Source organism: Magnolia sinica, chromosome 18, assembly GCF_029962835.1.
Source record: "Magnolia sinica isolate HGM2019 chromosome 18, MsV1, whole genome shotgun sequence".
Taxonomy (NCBI): domain Eukaryota; kingdom Viridiplantae; phylum Streptophyta; class Magnoliopsida; order Magnoliales; family Magnoliaceae; genus Magnolia; species Magnolia sinica.
In genome coordinates, this window is record NC_080590.1 from 20,241,840 (window position 1) to 20,268,507 (window position 26,668).

At 38.6% G+C, this 26,668-nt stretch overlaps 1 protein-coding gene across 1 annotated transcript in view; it reads left to right on the forward strand.

The window, feature by feature from the left end:
- The first annotated feature begins 602 nt into the window (after window positions 1-602).
- LOC131232941 (uncharacterized) overlaps window positions 603-26,668 on the forward strand; it is a 34,004-nt gene continuing 7,938 nt past the window's right edge. Inside the window, exons 1-3 of the mRNA XM_058229484.1 lie at window positions 603-757; window positions 21,276-21,367; window positions 26,379-26,451. Coding sequence (XP_058085467.1) covers window positions 21,294-21,367; window positions 26,379-26,451 — 147 coding nt within the window. The 5' untranslated portion in view covers window positions 603-757; window positions 21,276-21,293. The remainder of the gene's footprint in view (window positions 758-21,275; window positions 21,368-26,378; window positions 26,452-26,668) is intronic.

A 26,668-nucleotide genomic window follows, 5' to 3' on the forward strand; every position in this document is an offset into this window, starting at 1 on the left:
ACTTGGGCTATACAAACACCAACTCAATAAAACTTGGTCAAGCTCAGGTTGAGGTCTTGGGTTGCCCGACCCAATTTGAACCTAATCGGCATATAAGTTACTTATAAATTATAATCGAGCATGGATTGTTTCAAGACATGGGAAATTCCAATGCCATCGGGCCTACGTCATTTTCAATGATTTAATTTGGATTTATGTCTTCCAAGTAGATTGTGTGCTACACAACACGGCTTGTAAAGGAGTAGTTGTCTTATATTTTAGCTTGTTTGTTTAGAAAAATTAAAGTTTTTTTTATGATAAATAACTACACATGTAATTAATAAAATCATGGGTATAAAAAATAAGATATGTATTAAAAATATAATAAATTAATGTAATAATGAAAATATTAGCATGTATTTATCTGACTAACCCGGCCAACATGACCAATCCCGCTTAGGTTGGACTTGGGTTGAGAATTCGCAACCCGAGGTTAAGTTGGGTTACCAGCAACGCACGGGAACTTTATAAGCTAGGCACTGAACCGAAGCAACCCGCCCAGCTTTATGGGTACATCATGGTACGTAGCACCGTTCGCAGCGAGTCGCTATTGCCAGAGTCAATCAGCTAACTGCGTCCGTCTCTATGGGTTAGTTCCCAATCTCTCTTCAAACTGTCGTACAAAAAAAAAAAAAAAAACAACCAGAGAATAGAAGGAGAAGCGGAGTATCCAACCATAAAATCAACCCATGCGGCCGAGGCTGGTAGTATGTAACAGGTAAAGGACATTCATTCCTTCTCCACTCTGTTTTCTCTTCTTTCTGATCTCAGTCCTTGGGAAAAAAAAAAACCCCAGAGATGGAGAGAGAGTAAGGAAGAAGAAGAAGGGAAAGATGTTAATGAAGAGTATTTTGGATCTTCTTGGGCATTGACTCGCACCCAAGCCCTTCCCTTTAACAGCCCTAATCTCAGGCCCACCTCAGGACCAGCACAAGATGGATCACGCCTGAAACCAGCAACCAGCCCATCCCATAAATGGTTCGGGACCACAACCTAACGGGCCCGCCAGTGATGACCCTACAATTTTAAAGTGGGAGATGTTTTCTAAAAATACAGTGGTTTATGCAACTCCCTGTTGTATTAAGATCTTGAACCATATGATCAGTGGGCCTACAAAACCAGATTATTAGAATCAAAGTTAAGCAAGACTCCACAATATAAATTCCACATAAAAGACCCCTCTGCTCGAACGGCCAGGATTGTCCAATAGATGTCATTTCAGCCGTTCATATGACCAAACCAGGTTCCATATTTCAAACGGGCAGACACCACTTCTCAGTTACCAGGGGTTTACACAGAACTGGTAGAACTCATAAACCGGACCAAGCCACACGGTTTGGTCCAGTTTTGAAGTGCACCAGTTTCAGTTCCGGCTCCGAAAATTAAAGAGCCAGTTAATTTGGTTCCATTCTCAGTTTCGAGTTATGTATAACTGAACCGGACGGTAGAACCGAACCCTAGATCCGAATTTAGAACCAGAGCCCTTTGTTAATAAATATTTAAATTTTATTTTTTTAAAACATAAGAACTGTACTACTCATCAAATGAATCACAACATGAATAGTCATTAGCAGTAAAATCATTTTGAAAACATGAAATGGTCATAAAAACAAACCAGGACAGGACTACTCGCTGTAAAAATTTCCATTAGTTTGGGCCGGATTGTAAAAATAAAAAATAAAAAACCATGCAATTGGGCTGGATTATAAAAAGCCCAAAATCGTGATTTCGAACCGGTTTTTTATGGTCCCATTCCAATTCAGTTTTCGGTTCCGATTCTAATTTTTATTGGGAACGGTTAGATTCCAGTTTCACCCTGGAACCGGACCGAACCCAACCATGTGCACCCCTACATGATCGACGTGTACCCCAGCATAACACAAAAGTCCAGCCCCTCGTAGAAACTAGAGAAAATGACCACCGTAGACAAAACCTTTTACCTAGCGGTTTTTACGAAGGAATACAAACTTAAGTTACCAACTTAGACTAGCACGTGCGGACAGCGAATTTGAGGACGAAACTACCCCTCCTATTTACTGCCGTTGCTTTTCCTCTCCCTTTAACAGAAAACACATGCGCTTTTTTTCAGAACACATCCCTACGTTCCGTTGCAACGAAAAACCGACGCACGGACGTTTTTCTTATCATTTTCCTTACTAAAATTCAAACTTTATCATCTCCGTATTATCATTCTACATTTGGCATTTTCCATCTTGGTGAGGGTTACGTGGAATCCTCCAAAGTGGTTGCACCTCCAATCTTCGAAAAGGTTCAAATTAATCCCTCACTTGAAAGCATCCGTCCTCAACTTGCATTGAGTGAGGCTACGGTCGTTGAAGGTACAGAGATTAAAAATAAACCCTAGTGTGGTTTATAGATACTTTCCTCTGTAGTATTGAACAACGATTAACTAAATACCTATGGAAATTCGGCTTGTAATTCAGCAAAGGTGCTTGGTCAAACTTAGCCATTGCACACTTTAATTTGAAGAAAGAACTCACGAAAATTGAGACGAGCGGAAGTCAACGACAATTGATTGACTACTCGTCGAATTTTATGTGAAGTTCGAGGACTTTCATGTCAGGCTCTTTCAATTTATTTCGTTAGGCTTAGTCATTTTTATGCATTGATCGTTCAAAATCATGTGAAACTCATTTAATTCCATTTGAAGCTCACTCAATTTCATTTTAGGGCTCACTCAATTTGATGTTAGGGTCGCTCAATTTCATGTTTGCCCAGCTCAATTTAATGCTACGCTAGCTCAATTCAATGTTTACCCAGCTCAATTTCATGGTAAGCTCGCTCAATTCAATGTTTGCCCAACTCAATTTCATGCTAAGCTTGCTCAATTCAATGTTCGCCCAACTCAATTTCATGGTAGAATTGCTCAATTTAATGTTTGCCCAGCTCAATCTCATGCTAGGCTCGCTCAATTTAATGTTTGCATTGATAAATTTCATGTTTGCCTCGATAAATTTCATTCTTGTCTCACTCAATTTCATGTTTGCGTTGCTCAATTTCTAGTTTGCCACGCTCAATTTTTAGTTTGCCATGCTCAATTTCAGCTTTCCTCGCTCAAATGTCAGTTTGCCTTGCTCAATATAAACTTTACCTCGCTCAATTTTCCCTCTTCCCTCGCTGAATTTCTAGTTTGCCTCGTTCAAAATCTAGGTTGCATCGCTAAATTTCTAGGCTTCCCTTGCTCAATTATTTATTTTGCGTCGCTCAAATTCGAAATTCCCTCGATCGATTTCATTTTTCCCTCATTCAATTTCTAGTTTGCCTCGCCCAATTTTTAGCCTGTCTCGGTGAACTTTGGCTTTTCCCTCGTTGAATATCTAGTTTGTCTCGTTCAATTTATAGGTTGCATCGCTGAATTTCTAGTTTGCCTCAATCAATTTATAGGTTGCGTCGCTGAATTTTCATGTTTGCCTTAATCATTTTCATGTTTGCCGCACTTAATTTTAGTTGAGGTTTATTCCATTTTATCCGAAGCTCGCTGAAATTTATCAAGTGCTTGATATTTAGTATTAACGTATATGATGTAATGCTTAAATTACTATTACTCTAATTCTAATTAACCATGTGTAGAGAATTTAGCCTTGTATCCCCTTATGGTACATTTCTGATTGCTTAAATATAGGTATATTTCTAATAGATATGACATGAACCGTCAAATTACATTTTATTTTGTCTTATAAACCATACAATGCGGAATATTTGTTGAACGTTGAATGAACTTTTAAATATTCCAAATTGCTTAACCATACTTGAGATTGATATGACATGTTTGTGGGCCGTCATTTGAGCTTAGAGGAGTTATAAGAATCCATGTTAAATTTATGTGTTGATGTTTAATATCATGATTTGATAATATGTACAATTTAAAGAGCAATCTGGCCAAAATTTAAGGGATGTATGTGGGTACCATGATGTCATGATGCAAAACATCCACCCATGACATATGAGCTTTACTGGGTGCTCAATGTAAGCCACATGCTGCTCCAGTTACTAGAATAGCTTATTGAACCTATATAGAATTCCCTCAGAAGAAGGAAAATTGCGAACCTAGAGACGTAAAAGTTTAGGACCCTTAGGAAATTTCAGATTTAGTTGTTTAAATGTAGAAATGAAACTTAGATTCCCTTGAAATCATTAGAATTGCAATTCAAACTTGGTTGGAATCACTTTGGAATTATGACATTTGAGAAGATAGAGACTCAATATTTTAAGTTCTCTAGGAGATTGCGTGCATAACCATAAAACCTAAGAACAAAACCTATGTCCCCATTAAAAACTTTTAGAATGATCGTTTGAACTTCGAACTAAATTTAGGAATTATGGGAGAACAAACAAACTGCTATGATGTATATTAGACTAAACAAGAATGTTCTTTGAACTTGACCTCCAATGAACTTTTTAGCAACTTAGTATTCACTCCCCAAGTATAGGGTTGTGATGTAGTAATAAACTCAGTGAGACCGAGGTCGAATCCCAAGGGACTGAAACTTGTATGTAATTTGAAATTAAATAGAACTAGAACTAGACTAAGATGTAATCTAAATCAAGTGAATATGAGAGAATAATTGTGAAATAGGAAACTAAAATTTATAAAATTCAAAGGTAGGAAACTAGGGATTTAGAGGATCCACTTGTGGAGATCAGGGAGATCTACGATCGATTCATGAATTCAACTGGACTTCGAGTCCCATCTTCATCCAGTTGAAAGATATAACCTGAAAATCAATTCTGAACTTCATTTAATCTAGTTTTCAAGAGATCAGACGGGTGTAAATTAGAATGGATTCCATCACCAAACCATGCCCATGAGATAAGATAAACAATAGAATTAAACCAAGCCACAGCCAATTTGAGAGATATATGAATGGTAGGAAGGATTCCGTCATCCAACTATGCCCAGGAGACGATGGTGAACAATAGGGTTCCCAAATTCATAAACCCTATAATGCTAAGAACATGCTCAAAGCTATCGCAGATCTATTGTAATTTAAGTCACAACAAACCATTAAAAACTGAAAGCATTCCTATTAACCAAACTAAATCAACATCAATTCAGTTTAACATAAATCAAAGCCACAGAATCGTTCTCATCACCACAAGGTTCACCTCTTAGCCCTAGCTAAGAGGTTCAGCCCAACATAAATGGGCTGGATCCCTTGAACAAAACAAAATAAAATAAAATAAAATAAAAAGAAAAAGAAAGAAAATATGACAAACTCTACTCTCTCTGTCTACCTCCTCTACTCTCACGTTCTCTCTTTCTTATAGGTAATTCAGGTGGTGGAGAGGTGTTCTGGCGTGCATCAAAAGATAGCCAGCTGTACTCCTTTCGCAGCAAACAACTTGCGCCCGCCTCAATCCGCGTTTTGGCGCTGTGGAAGAACCCGAACGGCAGATCTGAGCCATTCGGTCTTCTTAAGCCTGGTCGGCCACACCTTGAGACTAGTTTGGACGGTCCAGATGGATGGACCGACTGTCTTCTCGACTGTAAAACAACCCTACAATGATCGGTTCTCGCAGTGCGCAACAGAGCCTGTGCAACCGTCCACTGTGACGCTGGTGGGGCCCTTTTCGATGTCGTGTTGATAAATCCACACAGTCCACTGAATTCTAATCGAAATTTCAATTGGGAAAGGGTATTTTTGGCCATCCTTTGATGCGGCCCACGGAATCTGTAAAGCTACCGTCCGTCTTTCGTTTGAGCGGCTGGGATCTCATCATTTTTATTTCTTCAAATTTCGTCACCTAGAACTTAGTAATATGGGTCGTGGGAATCTACTGGACGGTCCAGATTCATCATCTGGACCACAATGGTAGCCCACGATGATCACTCGTAAATGTCCATGCGAACGCTGGAAAAGGAAACTGATGTTCCCCTTTTTGTGAAGAAGACTCGGTCAAACCGAGTTTGACCGGCTTGAGCGATCTGGTGCACATCTGGTATACATGTGCTCGTATACACACTACCCGAGGTGGGGTCCACAGTGATGTAGTGTGAGATATCTGCACCATCCATCTCCTTACTCATCTGATTTAAGGGGTTGAGACCAAAATTGAAGTATATCCAAATATCAAGTGGGCCCCAGATCAGATATGTATAGGCTGATTTATCCATTGGGCCACTTTTACAAGGATCCAATGGCTAAAATTCGATGTGTACGGTTAATTTAGGGTCCTCAGGCCATATATAAAGTTTTGAGCCAAACAGATGGTGGAAACCTTGTGATCTTGAATTCTGGACGATTTTTAGGCCTGTTTAACGTGAGTGGCGTGATTTTCTCGGATCTCTGCCATGTAAATTCTTCGATCTTGGTCCCCTGGGGTCCGTCCCTTGCCTTGGTGATTTTGGAGCATTAAATCCATGCTTTTAGTATCATTTTTCAGTCCACGCCTGTAAATTCACCTTGCAGCACAAACACGATTAAAATAGGTCGTTAAACAGTATCATGTTCGTAAATTCAGGTAATAAATGGGGTCTAAAATGCAATATTTGACCCTCAACACAACCCCCAACCAGCATTTTGCTAGTCCCGAACAAAGTGTGTGAAAAATAATTTCAGAAATACGAGACAATTCTTATAAACCTTAGTACTCGTGAAAAAATAATCGAGATGCGAGAATTCTAAGATTCATAAATGTTGGGCAGTACTTTCTCCTGGAATCAAGCATACGGTAAACTTCACAATCCAGTTTGGCCCGCTCAATTTCCAGTTTATCCCGCTCAATTTCCAGTTTGGCCCGCTCAATTTCCAATTTGTCTCGCTCAATTTTCAGTTTGGCCCGCTCAATTTCTAGTTTGTCCCGCTCAATTTCCAGTTTGGCCCGCTCAATTTCCAATTTGTCCCGCTCAATTTTCAATTTGGCCCCCTGAAATTCTAGTTTGTCCCGCTCATTTCCATGTTTGCCCGCTCATTTTTCAGTTTCGCCCGCTCAATTTCCAGTTTGTCCCGCTCAATTTTCAGTTTGGCCTGCTCAATTTCCAGTTTATCCCGCTCAATTTCCAGTTTGGCCTGCTCAATTTTCAGTTTGGCCCGCTCAATTTCCAATTTATCCCGCTCAATTTCAGTTTGGCCCGCTCAATTTCCAGTTTATCCCACTCAATTTCCAGTTTGTCCCACTCAATTTTCAATTTGGTCCGCTAAAATTCTAGTTTATCCCACTCATTTTCATGTTTGCCTGCTCAATTTCTAGTTTCGCCCGCTCAATTTCCAGTTTCGCCTGCCCAATTTCCAGTTTGTCCCGCTCAATTTTCAGTTTGGCCAGCTCAATTTCCAGTTTGTCCCACTTAATTTCTAGTTTGGCCCACTCAATTTCCAGTTTGTCCTGCTCAATTTTCAGTTTAGCCAGCTCAATTTCCAATTTGTCCCGCTCATTTCCATGTTTGCCCGGTCAATTTCCAGTTTGACCATTTCATTATGAGCTTAGCACAATAACCCATAATGATGTGTTCTTGTCGTGGGTCCCATCATGTTCTGATTTTTTGTTTCTTATCCAAAATTTCAAGATTTTCAAGGTCCCATCATGTTTGGATTTTTAAAATAACCCCCAGTTCAAAGATTTTCAAGGTCATTTCTATGCATTTCATGATCAATCCCGGCGATTCCGTTTCTCATTTCACTTTGGAATGAGAAGTCAATGTATATATTGTCCCCAAATGTGATATTGACATGTAGGAGTGTACATGTGAGATGACTCATCGAAAATGATGTGGACCATTAAAAGCAGTCGACATTGAAATTTCCTTTGCCTTCAACACAAATGATCTGCACTCAATTATAAATTACTTTATAAGGAACTTATATATTAGTCGGGTTCGTGTTGGGTCAGGCAACCCGAGACCTCAACCCGAGCCCAACTCAAGTTTTATCGGGTTGGTGTTTGTATGACCCAACCACAAGAGCAACTCCCATAACATCCTATCCAAGCCCAACCTAATATCGGGTCGATCACATGTTGGTCGGGTTGAACCTGCCCAACTTTCAGCCATAAAATCATATATGATACGTCAAGTAACTAATTTTGGTTTAGAAGATATTCTTGTTATATGATTAAAGAAAGAAATGAAGAAAAAAGAGATAAATTTTTTATGTATATGCTTATATATACATATTTATATAAATACGTGTAGGTGGAATAAATTTCTCCATGTAAAAAAAATGGATACGGCTATCGCTACGGTTTTAATCTGTCGCCATATATAATCCGCAGCTCGGCGATTAATCGCGAATACTGCGATTCCACCGCAAGTCACTGTCCTGATCGGTGATCAATCGCGGATTCCGCGATTCTACCCCAACTCGTTGTCAGGTTCGCCGATCTATGGCTACGGATTATAACCGTAGTTATAACCGTATTCCTAAATATTTTTTTTTCCTTTTACATGGAGAATTTTATTCTACTTACATTTTTCTCTAACACATATATATAAAAAGTAAATCCTATCGGCCCTCAAACTAATCCATCCATCATGAAGGAAAGCAAATTTAATAAGAGAAACCAACTTCCTGACTCCAAAAACCCACTCAGCTACTTCCTTTATCTACGACCACATGGGCTTGGATATGTGTACGGCTGTATGAAAACCTCTCATACTATGGTTGTTTGCATAAACCCAGCAATAAGGCTGTCAATTGGATATGTGGGACCAAGTCCAATCAATGGAATTTGATTGGATACGTGAGCCTCAAATTGGACCTTAAATCATGTCCTGATCTTTCACTAGCCAGCCATGGGACCAAGTCCTTCATTAGATAGACAACATTCCAATGGCTTAACTAGCATTTTTTTTCTTTCCCTAAAGGTAGCGCAACACAATGACTTTGATTTGATGTTGTTGTTTTTACCTTCAAGGTGAAACTCATTCAGATACAACGTTCTATGTGAAATTTTACAGACGACACTTTCTTTTCTGTCAACATGTCACTTGTGAAGAACATCCGAGGTGTGTGAATGGTGGGCCACACCAAAGATCACCCAAGTTGAAAATTGGACCAATGCACTCATCAGGATATGGTATTTTCCGTAGACTATCATAATAAGCTTCGCCTTGTTATTCCTTGGGGATTGTTCTTTTGATATATACTTCCATTTCCATGGATTTTGATGTGATGAACAATTTGTTTTGATTTCTTTAGTTTTTGGCATCATGCAACAACAAACTATATGCAATTTGAATGCAACTACAGGAATTGGGTTTTGAACTCATCTTGCTTTTATTAATATTATTTTCTCTGTAAATGCAAGTAAAACCTAACAGTTGAAGAGACGGAGTGAAGTAAATGGTAAAGGGAGTTTGGGTAAGCCTAAACAATGGCATTGCAATCAAATCCTTGTACCCCGGCCATAGAAACAACAATATGGACAGACAGAAATCATACTGGCTTAGATTCGAAGACATTACAGGATTTCACTAATCTGATGCACACAGTTTCAATAAAATTGGTCAAATTCTATGCAAGAACTGTTGTAAAAAAAATAAAATCCCATGGACCACAACCTTTAGCATTATGAACCCCAGAGACCTACCCCTTCTAAAACACCCAACACAGTGGCATCAAGGTTTTGAAGGGCCATATGCAATCATCACTTTAGTGTTCTGAAGTAGTTATCTATTACGGTTATTTCAATTGTTTAATGAGAAGGACCTTGCCACCAGTTCATATGGCCTATGAAAAAAGCAATGAAAAAGATCTTTTCTCTTTCAGCCCATCATCATGATCTAAGCCTTCTCTCAGCTAATTGGGCTCAGCTACATGAATCCTTTTCTCTTCAGGTCAGGAAGTTACTAAATTTTCCCCAATTCATATACAAGAATCTAGAAAGGAAAGAATCATAATAATGAGCTGACTAGAAATCAAAGTCAAGAAAGGAATTAAATTTATCACAAATAAAAACAATATTCCTGAGATTTTTATAAAAAAAAAAAAAAAAAAGCAGAAAATAAACCTTTCCACCCAGAACATCTCTTGCCTCCAACAATATGGGCTGATGTCCTGCATCCGCGAGATATTTTGCCGTTGACAGTCCAACTAAACCTACCATTATGTGAGAAAATCATATAATTAATACAAGAGGTTAAAAAAATGGCACCATGAGAGGCACAAAAAAATGGTGTAACAAACTCAACCACATTATTAAAAGAAAATTCATAAGGTACTAAGTTGATCATACATTTAGTTGCATTCCCCAGTGATGGTTATGCATATGAGAAGCATAGACATGGAAGATCCTCTGATGGGTTTCTTTGCGTTGCCAACTCCGAAAACACTTAATTCAAATATTGTACTCCCCCACATTCAACTTCAAACTACTCAAATTAAGTTCACATTCGAAAGTAGAGATTCGGAAGGAAAGGGAAAAAAAAAAACTGTCCACCAGCAACTAGTTTACTGCAGAAAATTGACTAAAAACAGTATCTGTGCTGAATTCTCAACAAACATTTTGATTGAAAACCCACACTACTATATAAATAAAATAAAACAAAATTAAAATAAATTAAAATAATAACTAAAAAAAAGAAGAAGAAGAAGAAGAAGAAACACACATCTCCAAAAACCAAAATTAAGCGGGCCAAATTGAAAATTGAGCGGGACAAACTGGAAATTGAGCTTTGCAAACTAGAAATTGAGCGGGCCAAATTGGAAATTGAGCGGGCCAAAGTATAAAGTTCATTTCATCATTCACAAAAATTACATAGTATGCTAGATATCCACCCATGTACTTCTGGCAAATATGCAGAAAATAAGTCTTGCTGGCTAGCATAATGATTTCAGAACCAACAAATATAGTTTTAATTGACCCTTTTGCAGTCAACCCATCCCTCGGATCAACTCTCCCAAGGCCATCGTGATTAGAGAATGAACTCGGACTGAAATGCACAAACATGAAAATTTTCTGCACTCCAAGATTATTCTAAATCTCATACAATGAATATTCAACGATGTATATAATACAATATATATAACATGAAATGGTACATGAGCGGGACAACAATGTACAAAATATATTCAACAATGAAATTAATACTCCGTATAATACAAATCTTTCCAAAATTCCTCCCATGCCCTGGACAAATATCATCTACGGACTAGAGAGAAGCAATCATATGCTATTGACTTTCTCCAATCGGTGGTAAATTTTTGCATATCTGTTCCCGCCAAGGTGAGACCGCAACACAAAATGTCGATGAATTTCATTACGAATATGCCGCAGTCATAACCATTGTGCTGCTTCGACGCAGATTCATCCACTCTGACGAACCAATTCTTCCCTTCAAGTGCAGTGCTGTCTCCAGTGGCATGGAAGAGAATGAGGAGTGCATCAGTAATGTAGAACCTGTCACAGACACGTTCCTAGCATGGTTGAGCCAAAAGAAGATGGACCGTGAATTGACTATAACTTTTGATCCGGGTATCGTTACGGGGCGCACAACCTATCAATCTTTACTGAAATGGGCCATCCGAGGTGAACCGACCCACAAAGTGGGTCGCATCTGTCCGTTTCGTCAGAAAAGGCACGCTTTCAGCTCAAAAATGAATTTTTAGGAAAATTTTACTATTTTTAGTAATTCTGATTTTTTAAATATTTTTAGAGTTTTAGATTTTCTTTCCTTTTAGAAATAACTTTTAGTTATACTAGGACTCTTCTAGAGAAAGTTTATTTGCAATTTTTATTTTTAGGACTCTTCTAGGAACTTCGAAGTAGCAAAATTCTAAAAATTCTAACTTCAATAAAAATCCTAACTCTAATAAAAATTCTAACTCGAATAAAAATTCTAACTCTAAAAATTCTAATAAAAATTCTAACTCTAATAAAAATTCTAATAAAAATTCGAACTCTAATAAAATTCTAATAAAAATTCTAACTCTAATAAAAATTCTAATAAAATTCTAACTCTAATAAAATTCTAACTCTAGGAACTTAGAAGTAGCAAAATTCTAATAAAAATTCTAACTCTAATAAAAATCCTAACTCTAATAAAAATCCTAACTCTAATAAAAAAATAAAATAAAATTCGTAATTACCAAAAATAGCAAAATTCTAACTTTAATGAAAATCCTAATTCTAATAAAACTCTTCTAAGGCCTAATTTCTAAAAATAAAAATTGTAAATAAACTTTCTCTAGAAGAGTCCTAATATAACTAAAAGTTATTTCTAAAAGGAAAGAAAATCTAAAGCTCTAAAAATATTTAAAAAATCGGAATTACTAAAAATAGTAAAATTTTCTTAAAAATTCGTTTTTGAACTGAAAGCGCGCCTTTTTTGACGAAACGGATAGATGCGACCCACTTTGTGGGTCGGTTCACCTCGGATGGCCCATTTCAGTAAAGATTGATAGGTTGTGCGCCCCATAACGATACCCGGATCAAAAGTTATAGTCAATTCACGGTTCATCTTCTTTTGGCTCAACCATGCTAGGAACGTGTCTGTGACAGGTTCTACATCAGACCCCTCCACTTGAAAAAAACTCGTCCTCGAGTTACGCAAGAGACTTGGCACATGAGTCTGAGATAACTTCTGACGCCGATGTTCATTAGACTTTTTTTTGTACTTGGCATTAAGCTTTTGAGCCGATACGATACATATACTTATGCTTTCCTTGACTTGACTAATATCGATTAATTCCTTCACATCTGTCTTCAAGATTTCATATTTTTTCTGATAATGTGGGCAATTAGGCGGACTTACCCCTGCAATGGGATCAATGTAATTTTGCATATCTCGTATGGGAGGTAATTTATTAGGGAGTTCATCGAGCACAACCCCCTTGAACTCCTGCGATACTGGTTCCAAATCCTTTAGGATATTCACAGGCTCCACATATTTTTTCTCTTCAACTACTGCATATATGTCTCCCGTTTCCTCAGATTGTTTAACAAAGGCCTGGTCAGTCATGAGAGATTGTACCTCCACTTTAGAAGTCTTGAGTTGGCTCACCGTTCCCATAGGGGTCACATGTTTTCCACTGATGAATCTTGTGGTTTGTTGCAACTCCGTTTTGACTTGGTCACCTCTCGCCGATAAATAATAGGATTTCTCTACATAACCCTTTAATGATTGGTTATCTTGTTAATAATTTTAATTTTGTTGGAATAATACCTGATCGTAATTGGTAGGGAAGAATCGCATGCACAATAACTTCTTCATCCGCGACCACATGCGGATTGGCGCCTTCATCCGTCTTATTCGCTCGAGTTGAAGTTGCTCCCACCAATCTAAAGCTCTGCCCGTCAACTTGTAGGCCACGAGTTTAACTTTCTTTTCTTCTATTATGTTTATGTAGTCGAAGAAACGTTTGACTTTAAGCAACCAATCGAGGAAGTCCTTGAAGTAGAGTTGACCATTAAAACTAGGAAGATCGACTTTCATCTTGAATTCTTGGTCCATCCGATCCATCTGATCAATGGCTCGTCTAGGATGCTGTAAAATCATGTCGCTAGATCCCACTTTATCAGGAGTGATCCTGTGATTCACTGATAGCGTCGCCTTACGATCAATATGATTACGAAATCTAGTAATTGTTGATGGTGGATCACCACCATGAACACGGAGTTGCCCTAGGGCCTCCGCCAAACGATCCGCCATGCGATCGATGGAAGCCTGCAACCCTTGCATGGCTTGCTGATTCTCTCGTTGCGCTACTTCGAAAGTTGCCGCCGTTAAAGGTAAATTCCCTGAAGCACTGCCCATGGGATTGTTGCCCGACCCGTCGTTAGAAGCCATCAATCCGAGGAGAAACCTCGCTTTGATACCAAACTGACGCAGAGGAGGACGTGAGGTCGAGCACCGTCTTCCTCAAGAGGATAACTATTCCGAATCCACGGAACTTCTCTGGACTCCTCACAGAGACTTCTCGAATCCATGAGGAAAGAAAGCAGAAAATAGAAATAAATTCTAATAAATTCGAAATTGATTGATGAATAATTGATAATTCCCTAATGTGTCTCCTTACACCATTAATATAGGAAAAAAATAAACTAAAATTCGTAATTACCAAAAATAGCAAAATTCTAACTCTAATAAAAATCCTAATTCTAATAAAACTCTTCTAAGGCCTAATTTCTAAAAATAAAAATTGCAAATAAACTTTCTCTAGAAGAGTCCTAGTATAACTAAAAGTTATTTCTAAAAGGAAAGAAAATCTAAAACTCTAAAAATATTTAAAAAATCGGAATTACTAAAAATAGTAAAATTTTCCTAAAAATTCATTTTTGAGCTGAAAGCGCGCCTTTTCTGACGAAACGGACAGATGTGACCCACTTTGTGGGTCGATTCACCTCGGATGGCCCATTTCAGTAAAGATTGATAGGTTGTGCGCCCCGTAACGATACCCGGATCAAAAGTTATAGTCAATTCACGGTCCAGCTTCTTTTGGCTCAACCATGCTAGGAACATGTCTGTGACAGGTTCTACATTAGACCCCTCCACTTGAAAAAAACTCGTCCTCGAGTTACGCAAGAGACTTGGCACATGAGTCCGAGATAACTTCTGACGCCGATGTTCATTAGACTTTTTTTTGCACTTGGCATTAAGCTTTTGAGCCGACATGATACATATACTCATGCTTTCCTTGACTTGACTAATATTGATTAATTCCTTCATATCTGTCTTCAAGATTTCATATTTTTTTTGATAATGTGGGCAATTAAGCGGACTTGTCCCTGCGACGAGATCAACGTGATTTTGCATATCTCGTATGGGAGGTAATTTATTAGGGAGTTCATCGAGCACAACCCCCTTGAACTCTTGCGATACTGGTTCCAAATCCTCTAGGATATTCACAGGCTTTACATATTTTTTCTCTTCCACTATTGCATATATATCTCCCGTTTCCTCAGATTGTTTAACAAAGGCCTGCTCAGTCATGAGAGATTGTCCCTCCACTTTAGAAGTCTTGAGTTGGTTCACCGTTTCCATAGGGGTCACATGTTAGCCACTGATGAATCCTGTGGTCTGTCGCAACTCCGTTTTGACCCGGTCACCTCTCGCCGACAAATAATAGGATTTCTCTGCATAACCCTTTAATGATTGGTTATCTTGCCAATAATTTTGATTTTGTTGGAATAATACCTGATCGTAATTGGTAAGGAAGAATCGCATGCACAACAACTTCTTCATCCGCGACCACATGCGAATTGGCGCCTTCATCCGTCTCGTTCGCTCGAGTTGAAGTTGTTCCCACCAATCTGAAGCTCTGCCCGTCAACTTGTAGGCTACGAGTTTAACTTTCTTTTCTTCCATTATGTTCATGTAGTCGAAAAAACATTCGATTTTACGCAACCAATCAAGGAAGTCCTTAAAGTAGAGTTGACCATTAAAACTAGGAAGATCGAGTTTCATCTCGAATTCTTGATCCATCCGATCCATCTGATCAATGCCTCGTCTAAGATGCTGTAAAATCATGTCGCTAGATTCCACTTTATCAGGAGCGATCCTGTGGTTCACTGATAGTGTCGCCCTACGATCAGTATGATTACGAATTCTAGCAATTGTTGATGGTGGATCACCACCATGAACACGGAGCTGCCCTAGGGCCTCCGCCAAATGATCCGTCATGCGATCGATGGAAGCTTGCAGCCCTTGCATGGCTTGCTGATTCTCTCGCCGTACTGTTTTGAAAGCTGCCGCCGTTAAAGGTAAATTCCCTGGAACACCGCCCATGGGATTGTTGCCCGACCCGTCGTTAGAAGCCATCAATCCGAGGAGAAACCTCGCTTTGATACCAAACTGACGCAGGGGAGGACGTGAGGTCGAGCACCGTCTTCCTCAAGAGGATAACTATTCCGAATCCACGGAATTTCTCTGGACTCTTCACAGAGACTTCTCGAATCCATGAGGAAAGAAAGCAGAAAATAGAAATAAATTCTAATAAATTCGAAATTGATTGATGAATAATTGATAATTCCCTAATGTGTCTCCTTACACCATTAATATAGGAAAAAATTAAACTAAAATTCGTAATTACCAAAAATAGCAAAATTCTAACTCTAATAAAAATCCTAATTCTAATAAAACTCTTCTAAGGCCTAATTTCTAAAAATAAAAATTGCAAATAAACTTTCTCTAGAAGAGTCCTAGTATAACTAAAAGTTATTTCTAAAAGGAAAGAAAATCTAAAACTCTAAAAATATTTAAAAAATCGAAATTACTAAAAATAGTAAAATTTTCCTAAAAATTCATTTTTGAGCTGAAAGCGCGCCTTTTCTGACGAAACGGACAGATGCGACCCACTTTGTGGGTCAGTTCACCTCGGATGGCCCATTTCAGTAAAGATTGATAGGTTGTGCGCCCCGTAACGATACCCGGATCAAAAGTTATAGTCAATTCACGGTCCATCTTCTTTTGGCTCAACCATGCTAGGAACGTGTCTGTGACAGGTTCTACATTAATCAGTCATGTTCTTCATCCGCTGCTTGTACTTCGGCATTACATTTGTGCATAAGTTATCCACAACAAAAATTTCTCTTACTCTAGGATAGATGACCAGCAAAAACCAATGTGAGTTTTCATGATTTATGGGCGCATAGACCTGTCCATGATTCACAAAATAATATATTAATCAAAATATGATAGAACACATGACAGTAAGAGATGATGTTATGTGACGAGTGCATTACCTGTTCATAACGCCAAATCGCTTTGGCGTATGGTTTATCTCGCTGCTTGGCAATTGTGTAGGCCATGGTCAACTGACCTATTAGCGAGGCCCGTTCTGATGTCGATTTGGAGGCTCGGTATGCGATCAAAACTGGCAAACACCCCTCAAGGCTTTGTTGTTACAAATATGATCAAAGTTCAATACATGTAAGAAAATAAAATCTTCAAACAGATTAAGGATTGACGAAATAAACAGTTACCGTAAAATATGTAGGACAGAACTTACAATCTTGATGATATGCTATTAAAAGGTCGTTATGCCTTTTCTCAAGGAACTCGATGTATGTGTCGATAGCCTAATCAATAGGATAGTGCGATTTAGTCATAAATTAATATAACAATTAATTATATGTCAATCAATGCATATAGAGAATAAATTAGTAATGCTTACCTCACTATCAACCCACGCATCCTTCATCCATATCGTACTGAACCATTTCCATGCTAGCATGTCCTTGTTTCCTTCATACTAGTCCTCTGCCTCTTTCACCTCCTGCGCGGATAATACTCTGAAAGGATTCATATGTAGAGGAAATGGTATCGGAGAAGTAGCAAAAGCGGCTACTTGGTTGGGTTCGGGAACCGCCCCATGGGTTGTATCGAATGCAGACAGGGACAAATACGAAGACATCTTGTAATATGACGACTTCGGTATCCTTTTGGTTCTTCTTTCATAAACGGGATGAGAAGTGGATGCATTCAATACATTACCTTTGGCATTACTATACGATTGCACATCCAGATCCCCATATCCAAGTTCTTTATCGTCAATATCATTTACTTCCCCTCTCTTCCTCAACTCCTCACCCTCCTCCTCCATCACAAAACGTCCCTTTTGTATACGACTACCTTCCTTCTACTTATTAAACTCCTCCCTCTCATTCGCTAACTTTTCCTTCTCCTCAAAAAATAAATCCTTCTCCCTCTTCAATTGTTCTTTCTCTTTCAGTAAGGTCTCCCTCTCATCAAACATTGCTTCTTTCCTCCTTATCTCTTCCCTCTCTTTTCTCAATTCGTCCCTCTCCTTCTTCAATTCCTCTCTCCTTCTTTAACTCTTCCCTCTCAATACGAAATTCCTCCATAAAAATAACATTCTTCATAATACCCACCCTCGGTCCCTCTCCCTCCACGCCTTTTTTATCATATCATTTGACTCGTCATCCTCCTTATGATCAATCTCATTACCCTTCTCATTCTCCTCATCATCTTCCTGGGTCTTAGTGAGTTGCAAAATGTATAGATGGATATGTCAGAGTAAGGATAACTTAACAATGACAAATAAAATATAGTTCATTTTTCATAACATCTCACTTGGAAACTGTCACGCACCGAGCGAACGACATTCATTTCCTATTCTCGTAGCGTTGGTTCTAATTTCATTACTACTGATGTCTGCAAAAGAACAAAGAGTAATGTTAAATATAAAAGCGTATAATTAAGTTAAGGAAAGTAAATGGAAGAGATATATATATAAACTTATAGCTCTACTCTCGAAAATAACATGTATTCTCTTATACCTCTAACCCTTCTAGCCTCAATATTGAATGAAGCGTGGAATTTGATGGGGAACATATGAAACAACATACTCTTGTAGGGGCGGTAATATCTCTACTGCCCATATCTGTTGGAATGAAATTGCACTAGATTAAAAATTCAAAATTGACTATAGAGGGAAAACATATAGAAAATAAAAGGTGTTCTTACTTGTAGAGGAAGGACACAACCATACACAGTATACCGAGGGGAACTTGATGCGGTAATGACAGATTTAATTCCTTGTGACATTGTATTGTATCCTAAACTACCCCAGGGATACATATAGAATCATCTAGCGAGTCTACTAGGTGAATATAATTCATGTTGCACCTGGTTTTCGGTTCAGTTCTCCTAAGAAAGTACTCTACAACTAGAAGTAGGGCAACCTTCACGACATCCTCATGCTTATTGGTATCAACTAATCTTCAAACACATCCATTAGGTGCTTCTTTAATACTGGATATTCTTCGAAATATTTGTCTCTTAATGTACTCATAGTGCAAGAAATCTTTAGTACAGTAAGATCTCCAATCTTAAGACTGGTAATGAGGTATATCCTGATCTCAATTGGACCACATTACAAGAAACAGTGTTTAATGAACATCGACCATTAAAAACTTTTTGGTGGCCATAAAAGTATTAGATCAAGATGATCTTTGTTTTTACCCTTCATCTGGGTCTTTATGACGTAATAAACAGATTGGATTTCAGATAAACAGTATAGTGGGCCTCAAGAGGATTTAAATGATGAATATCCAATCACTATTGTTTTCCTATATTGTGGTACATCTAAGATTTATATCCCTCTTATTTTTAGGATAAAGCCTTGGAATAAACTTTAAAAATGGATGAACGGAATGGATGAAATGCATACATCACGGTGGGGACCATAGAGCACCGACCACCAGCCACGTACATCATGGTGGGACCCACAGAGCACCGACCACTAGCCACGTATATCATGGTGGGGCCCACAGAGCACCGACCACCAGCCACGTACATCATGGTGGGGCCCACAGAGCACCGACCACCAACCACAGGGCTAGTGTCAGGGGGAGTAGCCAATCCGTTTCCTATACTACATACATTCAATGCGGGCCCAACTGAGTTTAAAATATACCTGTGGTGCATGCTTTCTTCACTGGACCGACCATTTTCAAAAGAAGACGAAATGTTGATAAGGGGGGCCCACAAAAAGAGTTTTTTTTTTTTTTAAAATCTTTCTAATGGGTGAGGAAATGGGGTGAAAGCAATGGCAATGAAGCAACAGTAGAAAGGGAGAGGAAAAGCAAACAGTTGAAACGGAGAGGAAAAGCAGCAGTGAAAAGGAGGGGTATTTTCGTCCTGGAATTCGGTCTCCACACGTGAAGGTCTAGTTTGCAAAGTAAAGTTTGCATTGTTTCATAAAAACAGCTAGATAAAAGGTGGGGTCCACAGTCCTAAATTTCTCTAGTGAATTTGACCGAGCAGTTAATGAAATTGACCGAGATTTACATGAAATTCTCTTCGGTGAATTTGACCGCGCAATTAATGAAATTGACCGAGCAATTCATAAAATTTTCTGTTACATTATATGAATCCATGGAAGTTCCCCATCATATTTTTATGATATCTCCGTCAAATTTAAGAATTGCTTGGGAAATTTTATCAATCGTGAACCCAGAAGTAGGTCAAATGGACCAAAACCTCTCACAATTTGGATTTATAGTTTGCTCAGTACGCACTTATAGTGCAGTGTTAACTGAGTTGGGCACACCCAGATCCATAACTCAATTGGCAGACTGAGTGGAGATACCTCGTGTCAACACTCGAGGTCTTGGTATCGATCCCTAGCGGGGGTGGCTAACATAGAGTGTGTGTACTGCCATGGGTATGTACTAACGAGCTAACCCAATAAAAAGGAAAAAAATAATAATAATAATAAAATTTCTAAAAATTAGAAAAACTGAGTTGGGCCCGCCTTGAATGTATGTGGACTATCCACGACGTTCGTCCGTTTTTCCATCTAAAGTAAGGGTTTCAGCCCAAAATGGTGGCATATCGAAATATCAAGTAGATCACACCACAGGAAACAGTGGTTCCACCGTAGAAACTTTGTTATGCCCCCACAAAGATGTTTTACTTGTAATCCATCATGTTCATAGGATGATTCTTGCATGAATGAACCGAAAACCAAGATTCGAGCTTCATCTAGCAGTTCAATGGCCCACAAAAAATTTACACCGTTTAGGTAAATGTACTGCATTATACCTGTAGTGCGTACTTTCGTGCGTGGAGGGGTCATTTTCAGAAAAACGAGCAAGCAGGGTAGTTTCGTCCAAGCTAGAGCGCGGGATCCAGCTAGAGCGTGGTGCGATGCAAGCAGCAGATGTAGTGCAGGAGTTTTCGTCCTTTTTTCAAAAATGGAACGAGGGAAGGGAGGGAGAGGAAAAGACGCAGCAGCGAAAAGGAGGGGTAGTTTCGTCCTCAAATTCACTGTCCGCACGTGCTAGTCTAAGTTGGTAACTTAAGTTTGTATCCCTTCATAAAAACCGCTGGGTAAAAGGTTTTGTCTACAGTGGTTATTTTCTCTGGAACCTACGAAGCGTTAAAATGTCAGAAGGTATTTGATACGCTATTCGATCTACCAATCCGTACACATTCACATTGCAACCTCCTATGTGGTACATAATTCCACAATCCAAGCCGTCCATATCGTGAGAAACACTATTTTTGAGGTCTTTATCACGAAAACTTAGCCTTTGATTGATGAATTTTGATTGATAAATGTGGACTGCTGCTGTTTTCACACTTACCGTCCAATTGATGACCACGCAAACAGAAGCTTAGATTTTTTCCTTAGAGTTCCATCTTTTAACTACCACCCAACTACAGTAAATCCTAAAACTTGAATGCTTAGGTTTTGATTCTTGCATCCCGTGTACATTGGCCACATGCATGTATATGGATGACCATGTACTGCCAGAGTATCATTACTTCTCTCTTTCTAGGTGAAGATTTAAAAGGTTCTCCTTCTTTGCAGAAATCAGTGCCGACGACAATGGTGGAGAGAGTGAAGACGTCAGAAAACCCTTCGTTCGCCGCGACGAACGAAAACCGTATAATCTGTCGCGTGTAAGTGCTCCATCGAATCTTGCAAATCATAGCCGTATGCTTTCGCACTTTGTTTAGTTCTTTAGAACTCAAAAAGCTGATGAAAACCATTCCATGGGTGCGTTTGGATGCTCAAACCAACTGAATCGCAATTCATTCGATTCACCATTTTTATTCCTATTGATAACCAAAGGAATTATTGAGCCTTGCTCATTGGCAAAAATGTACAGCTTGATTATGTAGGATCCCGTATATATGAGGCCTTGATTCGGTGATCCAAACCGTCGATTTGACGGGTCCCATCATGGATGTAGGATGACTTAAAACTTTACTTCAAGATTTGAAGATTCCAACCCTTCAATCACCTTGGAGTTTCGGTCGGAAAGTATGTTTAAGAGAGCAATTCGGTGAAAGGCTGCATTCAACAGACAAAAGCGGGCAAAAATCTCAAAGGGTTGGGGTCTTCCAAGGTGGGAGATTTCAGGGGCCTTCCCCATCCACAGAGGGTCCCATCATAATGCCGTTTGGTGATCCAAATGCAATCCTGTTGAATCGATGGTTGGATCACCAGACCATGGTCCCACATGTATGGGATTCTGCTCATCAGAAAACTGTGCACTTGCGATTCCTCATGACACCCACACCCCTAATTACATTTCTCTGTATTTCAAGATGGACTGAAACTCCAGTGATGGTAATTTGGATTATTGTAATTCAATTCAATTGGACATCCAAATGCGCTCCAAGTTATTCGTGCTTCATCACTTGTATTCCACTTAAAATCCTGCTATTGCCATTGTCATCCTTGCTGTTCCTGGAAAATTGGGTTTCGGAGAAGGTAACTGGATTAAGAACGCGTTTGACCATCTAAGCATGCAATGAAATTGTATTACTATTCCCTGACTGAACGAATTCATTTCTAAGCATGCAATGCAATTGTATTACTTTTCCCTGACTGAACGAATTCATTAGCTTTCCCACTTGAGCACTTGAGGAATCTAAGATTGCAACAGGTCTCAATTTCTTGAACTTGCATTTGAATGCACAAATGAATTGAATTGCGAGCATTCAATTCAATTAAGCGAAACCAACTAGATTAATGGTGGAGGAGCCCTCAGACTGCAGCTATGCCTCTTTCCAGTCCAACTTGAAAGTAATGTAACTGCAATTTGGAGACCAAACCCTCATTACAACTTTTTTAGGAAGGATATCATAATTTTGTGATTTCCTCTTTGTTAGACTAACCCTTGCAATTCAATTCCATAGTGCATCAAACACACTCTTGTAGTTGCATTGTTCTGATGCCAACACTCTACAGTACAACTATGTCTGCATTTGAAGTGGGAGAATGCTTGTATATCTTCTTCTTGAGTGAAATGAGCTTCTCTTCAACTGCTTGCATAGCTGTGATTTCAAGGTCTCCTAGGTATGAAATGGAGGAAATAGAAGTTCAATGATGGTAGGTGAGGCATAGGGAACCAAGGCATTGTATGCTTCGTTTTGACCTGTGTACCCCTGATGAGTACTTATTAGATGCATGTCTAAGGGGCTGTTTTATAAAACTTAGGTGCTGTTTGATCAAACTTGTTTTCTTCACTTGTATGATTCAGATTGTTCGGAAAAGATAGATTATTAAGTGCTTAAATTAATTTTCACTGAAAATATGAGTCTTTTTTCAGCTCCCCTCCCTTCACTTAATTTTGAAAGTTGTGGTGAATTTATTAAAATTAAAAAATTAAAAAATTAAAAAAATTAAAAAAATCTGAAAGGAAAAAGTTGCAGGTGGGGGTGTGAATTAAAATTTATTTTCACTTTTGACTAAAATATCCCTAAAATTACTTCAAAATTACAATTCAGTACTTTGTTTTCAGCAGCATTTTAAGATTTCGGAGCTTATTTTTTCAATTTATCAAACGGCAGCTTATTTTCACTGAAATTTGATATTTTCAGTGACTTTCACTTATTCAGAGTGTTTGGCAAATCTAACTTATTAAGCGCTTAAATTAATTTTCACTGAAAATATGGTTCTTTTTTTTTTTTTTTCCAGCTCCCCTCTCGTCACTTAATGCTGAAGGCTGAATCCCAAAAGTGGTGGGGCATTAAAATATCTTTTCACTTTTGACTAAAATTCCCTAAATTTATTTCAAAATTATAATTCACTTATATTAATTTTCAGAGCTTATTTTTCAATTTATCAAATGGCGCCTAAGTAGAGTTTTGAATTCCTTATTAAATGTGCATTTTCTTATGCTTGTCAAATGGATACAAGTGAATGTGAGTTTGAGAAGACAACACAATCTACAGGAAGTTCCATTAGTTTTTGTTTGATAAATCAGAGAATAAGCATATAAATGGTGAGTTCAAATTCCATGATTTACAAGAAAAAAGCTTTGGCCAAAGTTTGACACTGTCTGCCAACTTGATGCAACCCTCCTCCTTTATCCAGGCTCGGGACCCACAATGGGAGCACATAACTCACAAATATGCCTTCATATACGTATTTCTAGTAGAGCATGATATAGATTGTTGGCTTTTTACCTATTTCTGACTTGTAATTGATATTTTTGTAGATGTATATTACTTTTTCATATGTGACTTTTTTTTTTTTTTTTTTTATACTCTTCATGTCACACAATGATATTTGGTCTGAGGAAAGGTCCCTTTGTAATGTAGGCATGGGTGCTTGCCATGGGCTGGTGTATTATTTGCCCCTGGAGTTCTTAATAAGAGTTTTTTCTTCATCATCTATTCCTTCTCCCAACTAATTGCGGTCGGTCTTTATCAAGTTAAGGAAAGGACATCATCTAAAATAGAAAGTCCCATCTCATCTTTCTCTACCATTTCATGTACATTGTCCAATGCCTAAGCCAACTGGGAACTTGTAGGGAATCCCGTTTCCAGTGATATGTGAATGCTAGGTCCTACAATAGTGAATGTAATGAATCTTGCATTTTGGTATGCTTGGTATGATTTCACTTTTCTCTTGTTTTTTGGGGGAACTTGAGTTCCTTTTGCTCCTATTTTTTAATTCTCCCTTAATACATTCTGATTTGCGTTTCTCAGAGGTAGAAAGACATAAATGCCCTTGAAAATAATACATTAAGGGCGTGTTTGGATTCACGGTTTCAAGTGTATAGTATCGTATTAGTGGGGTTGATGGGACATGTCCCTCGTTTGGAAACGAACGGCGGGCGACGCATTTAACGCCCACGAATACGCCCGAGAACCACTTTGCATCATCGATGGGATTGTACCATGCAACCGGCCAGACGTTCAGTCAGACATAAACAAGAAGAAAGCATTTTCTTCTTTCATTGTGTTTCTGGTAATGCCCAGTATGGCCGTCTTTTGACAAATCCATACCGTCCATCATCTTCCTCTCGAGATTTAAACCATGAATGGTAAACTTTGATCATCCGATTATGTGGCCCACTGAGACAATCAAGCTGAAACAACAGCCGAACGGTCTTCTTTTGATCATTGTAGCGATCATGAGGAAGTACATGGCCATGAAAGGTCAACATGTTTTTGATGGGTTTTTCTCCCTCTACCTGATGAATGGTTCAGATCCACCTTTCATTGCATGATGGTGGCCCACAACGAAAAGACGGAACCTCTGTTTCGCGAGTCGACTCTGTGAAGTTTGGTGGCCCACAACGAAAAGACGGAACCTCTGTTTCGCGAGTCGACTCTGTGAAGTTTGGTGGCCCACTTATTGAAGCTTCTTGGAAAATTCACTTTGTCCATTGGATTTAGGACGAAAAACCATCCGGAAGGGAGTGCTTTTGGAGTGAAATCAGCGTGGCCCATGAGGGTGTTTACTTCGCCGTCCATTTCATGTTTAACGGTTGAGATTCTACAATAGTTTGCATAAAAACAAAAGGACACCTAGGCAAGGGTAATGCCCACCCTCTGAAGTGAATGAACGGCTCAGATCATTCAATGGAACAGTGAGTGAGCCCTACTACACGCACATATATACATCGTGTGGCCCTTATCTGATCGTTTCCAAACATTGATCTGACATGAAATTGTATACATGCTAGAGTAATATGTCCTATCCAAACATTGGTTAGTGGCACGTCTCCGCTGAATGTATTCTGAATATCGCCCAATGTATACGTGAACAGTACCGGATACAATACAATACAACCAAAACGTGAATCCAAACACGCCCTAAAAGATTAGCTTCTACGTGTTGTGCTAGAACTGAGGTGTTCTTGGTAAAGTTAGTAGCATCTATGACAAGGTCTTAATGTCTAAGTATCCAATATCATAGTTGATGAACTCACTCACTGAAGATGCTAGCTTTGTTTTAAACAATATTAGAATGCATTGTTGCTCTTCACACACCACTTTTAATTAGGCTCTCTAACTGGCTCACTGAAGATGCTTGCTTTGTTTTAAACAATATTAGAAGGCATTGTTGCTCTTCATACGCACTTTTAATCAGACTCTCTATTGACTTGTTTAATTGTGTTTGTACGTGCATCTGTCTGTCTGTCTGTCTGTGTCTGTGTCTGTCTTTCTGTTTTGTTGTAATAACATTTTAAGGTTTCCTTAAAATGTCATGTGTGTGTGTGTCTTTCTGTTTTGTTGTAATAATATTTTAAGGTTTTCATTAAAAAAGAAGAAGAAGAAATGGGAGTATCAGCTTCACTGAATACTTTACATTTTTAGATCTTTTGTTAGTTACTTTTGTTTCATCAGGTATGTTCACTGTTTACCCATGACATCTCCTGCTCATTAGATGAGCTGGTAGAGACAGTATAGTGTGTGTGAGTGATCCAGGGTTCAACCCCTGGTAGTTTACCTTTCCATGATGTAATTTGGTTATTCAATTTCAGGATCCACATAATTTCAGTTGTCATGCATTTCAATAGGCAGGCACTGTCTGTGAAATAAGATATTCAGATTAGTCTTTCCTCTGTTTTTGGTCATTTGGTGCCATAAATCTATAGACTTTTTTCCCCTGTACATGTTGTCACTGGGAACATTGATCTATTTATTTGTTTTATTATATTTCTTGCAGATGCCAAAAGCAATTTTCACAGTATACTTGCCCAAGATGCAACTGTAGATATTGTTCCCTTCAATGCTACAAGGTAGGTTGGTAAATCTATTTGGAGGCATTTCAAGAGAGTTGTGAATTGCTGTTTGTTATGATTTCATGTTGCTAAATGTGATGATGTATGTTGCCGGTGACTGTTATTATGCTTGGATTATCATCAGAAACATTTTAATCAGAGACTTCTTGTTTTCTTTTTAGAATATTTTAGTTCATATTGAATATAAGTACATTTTTAACATTTTCTTTTAATA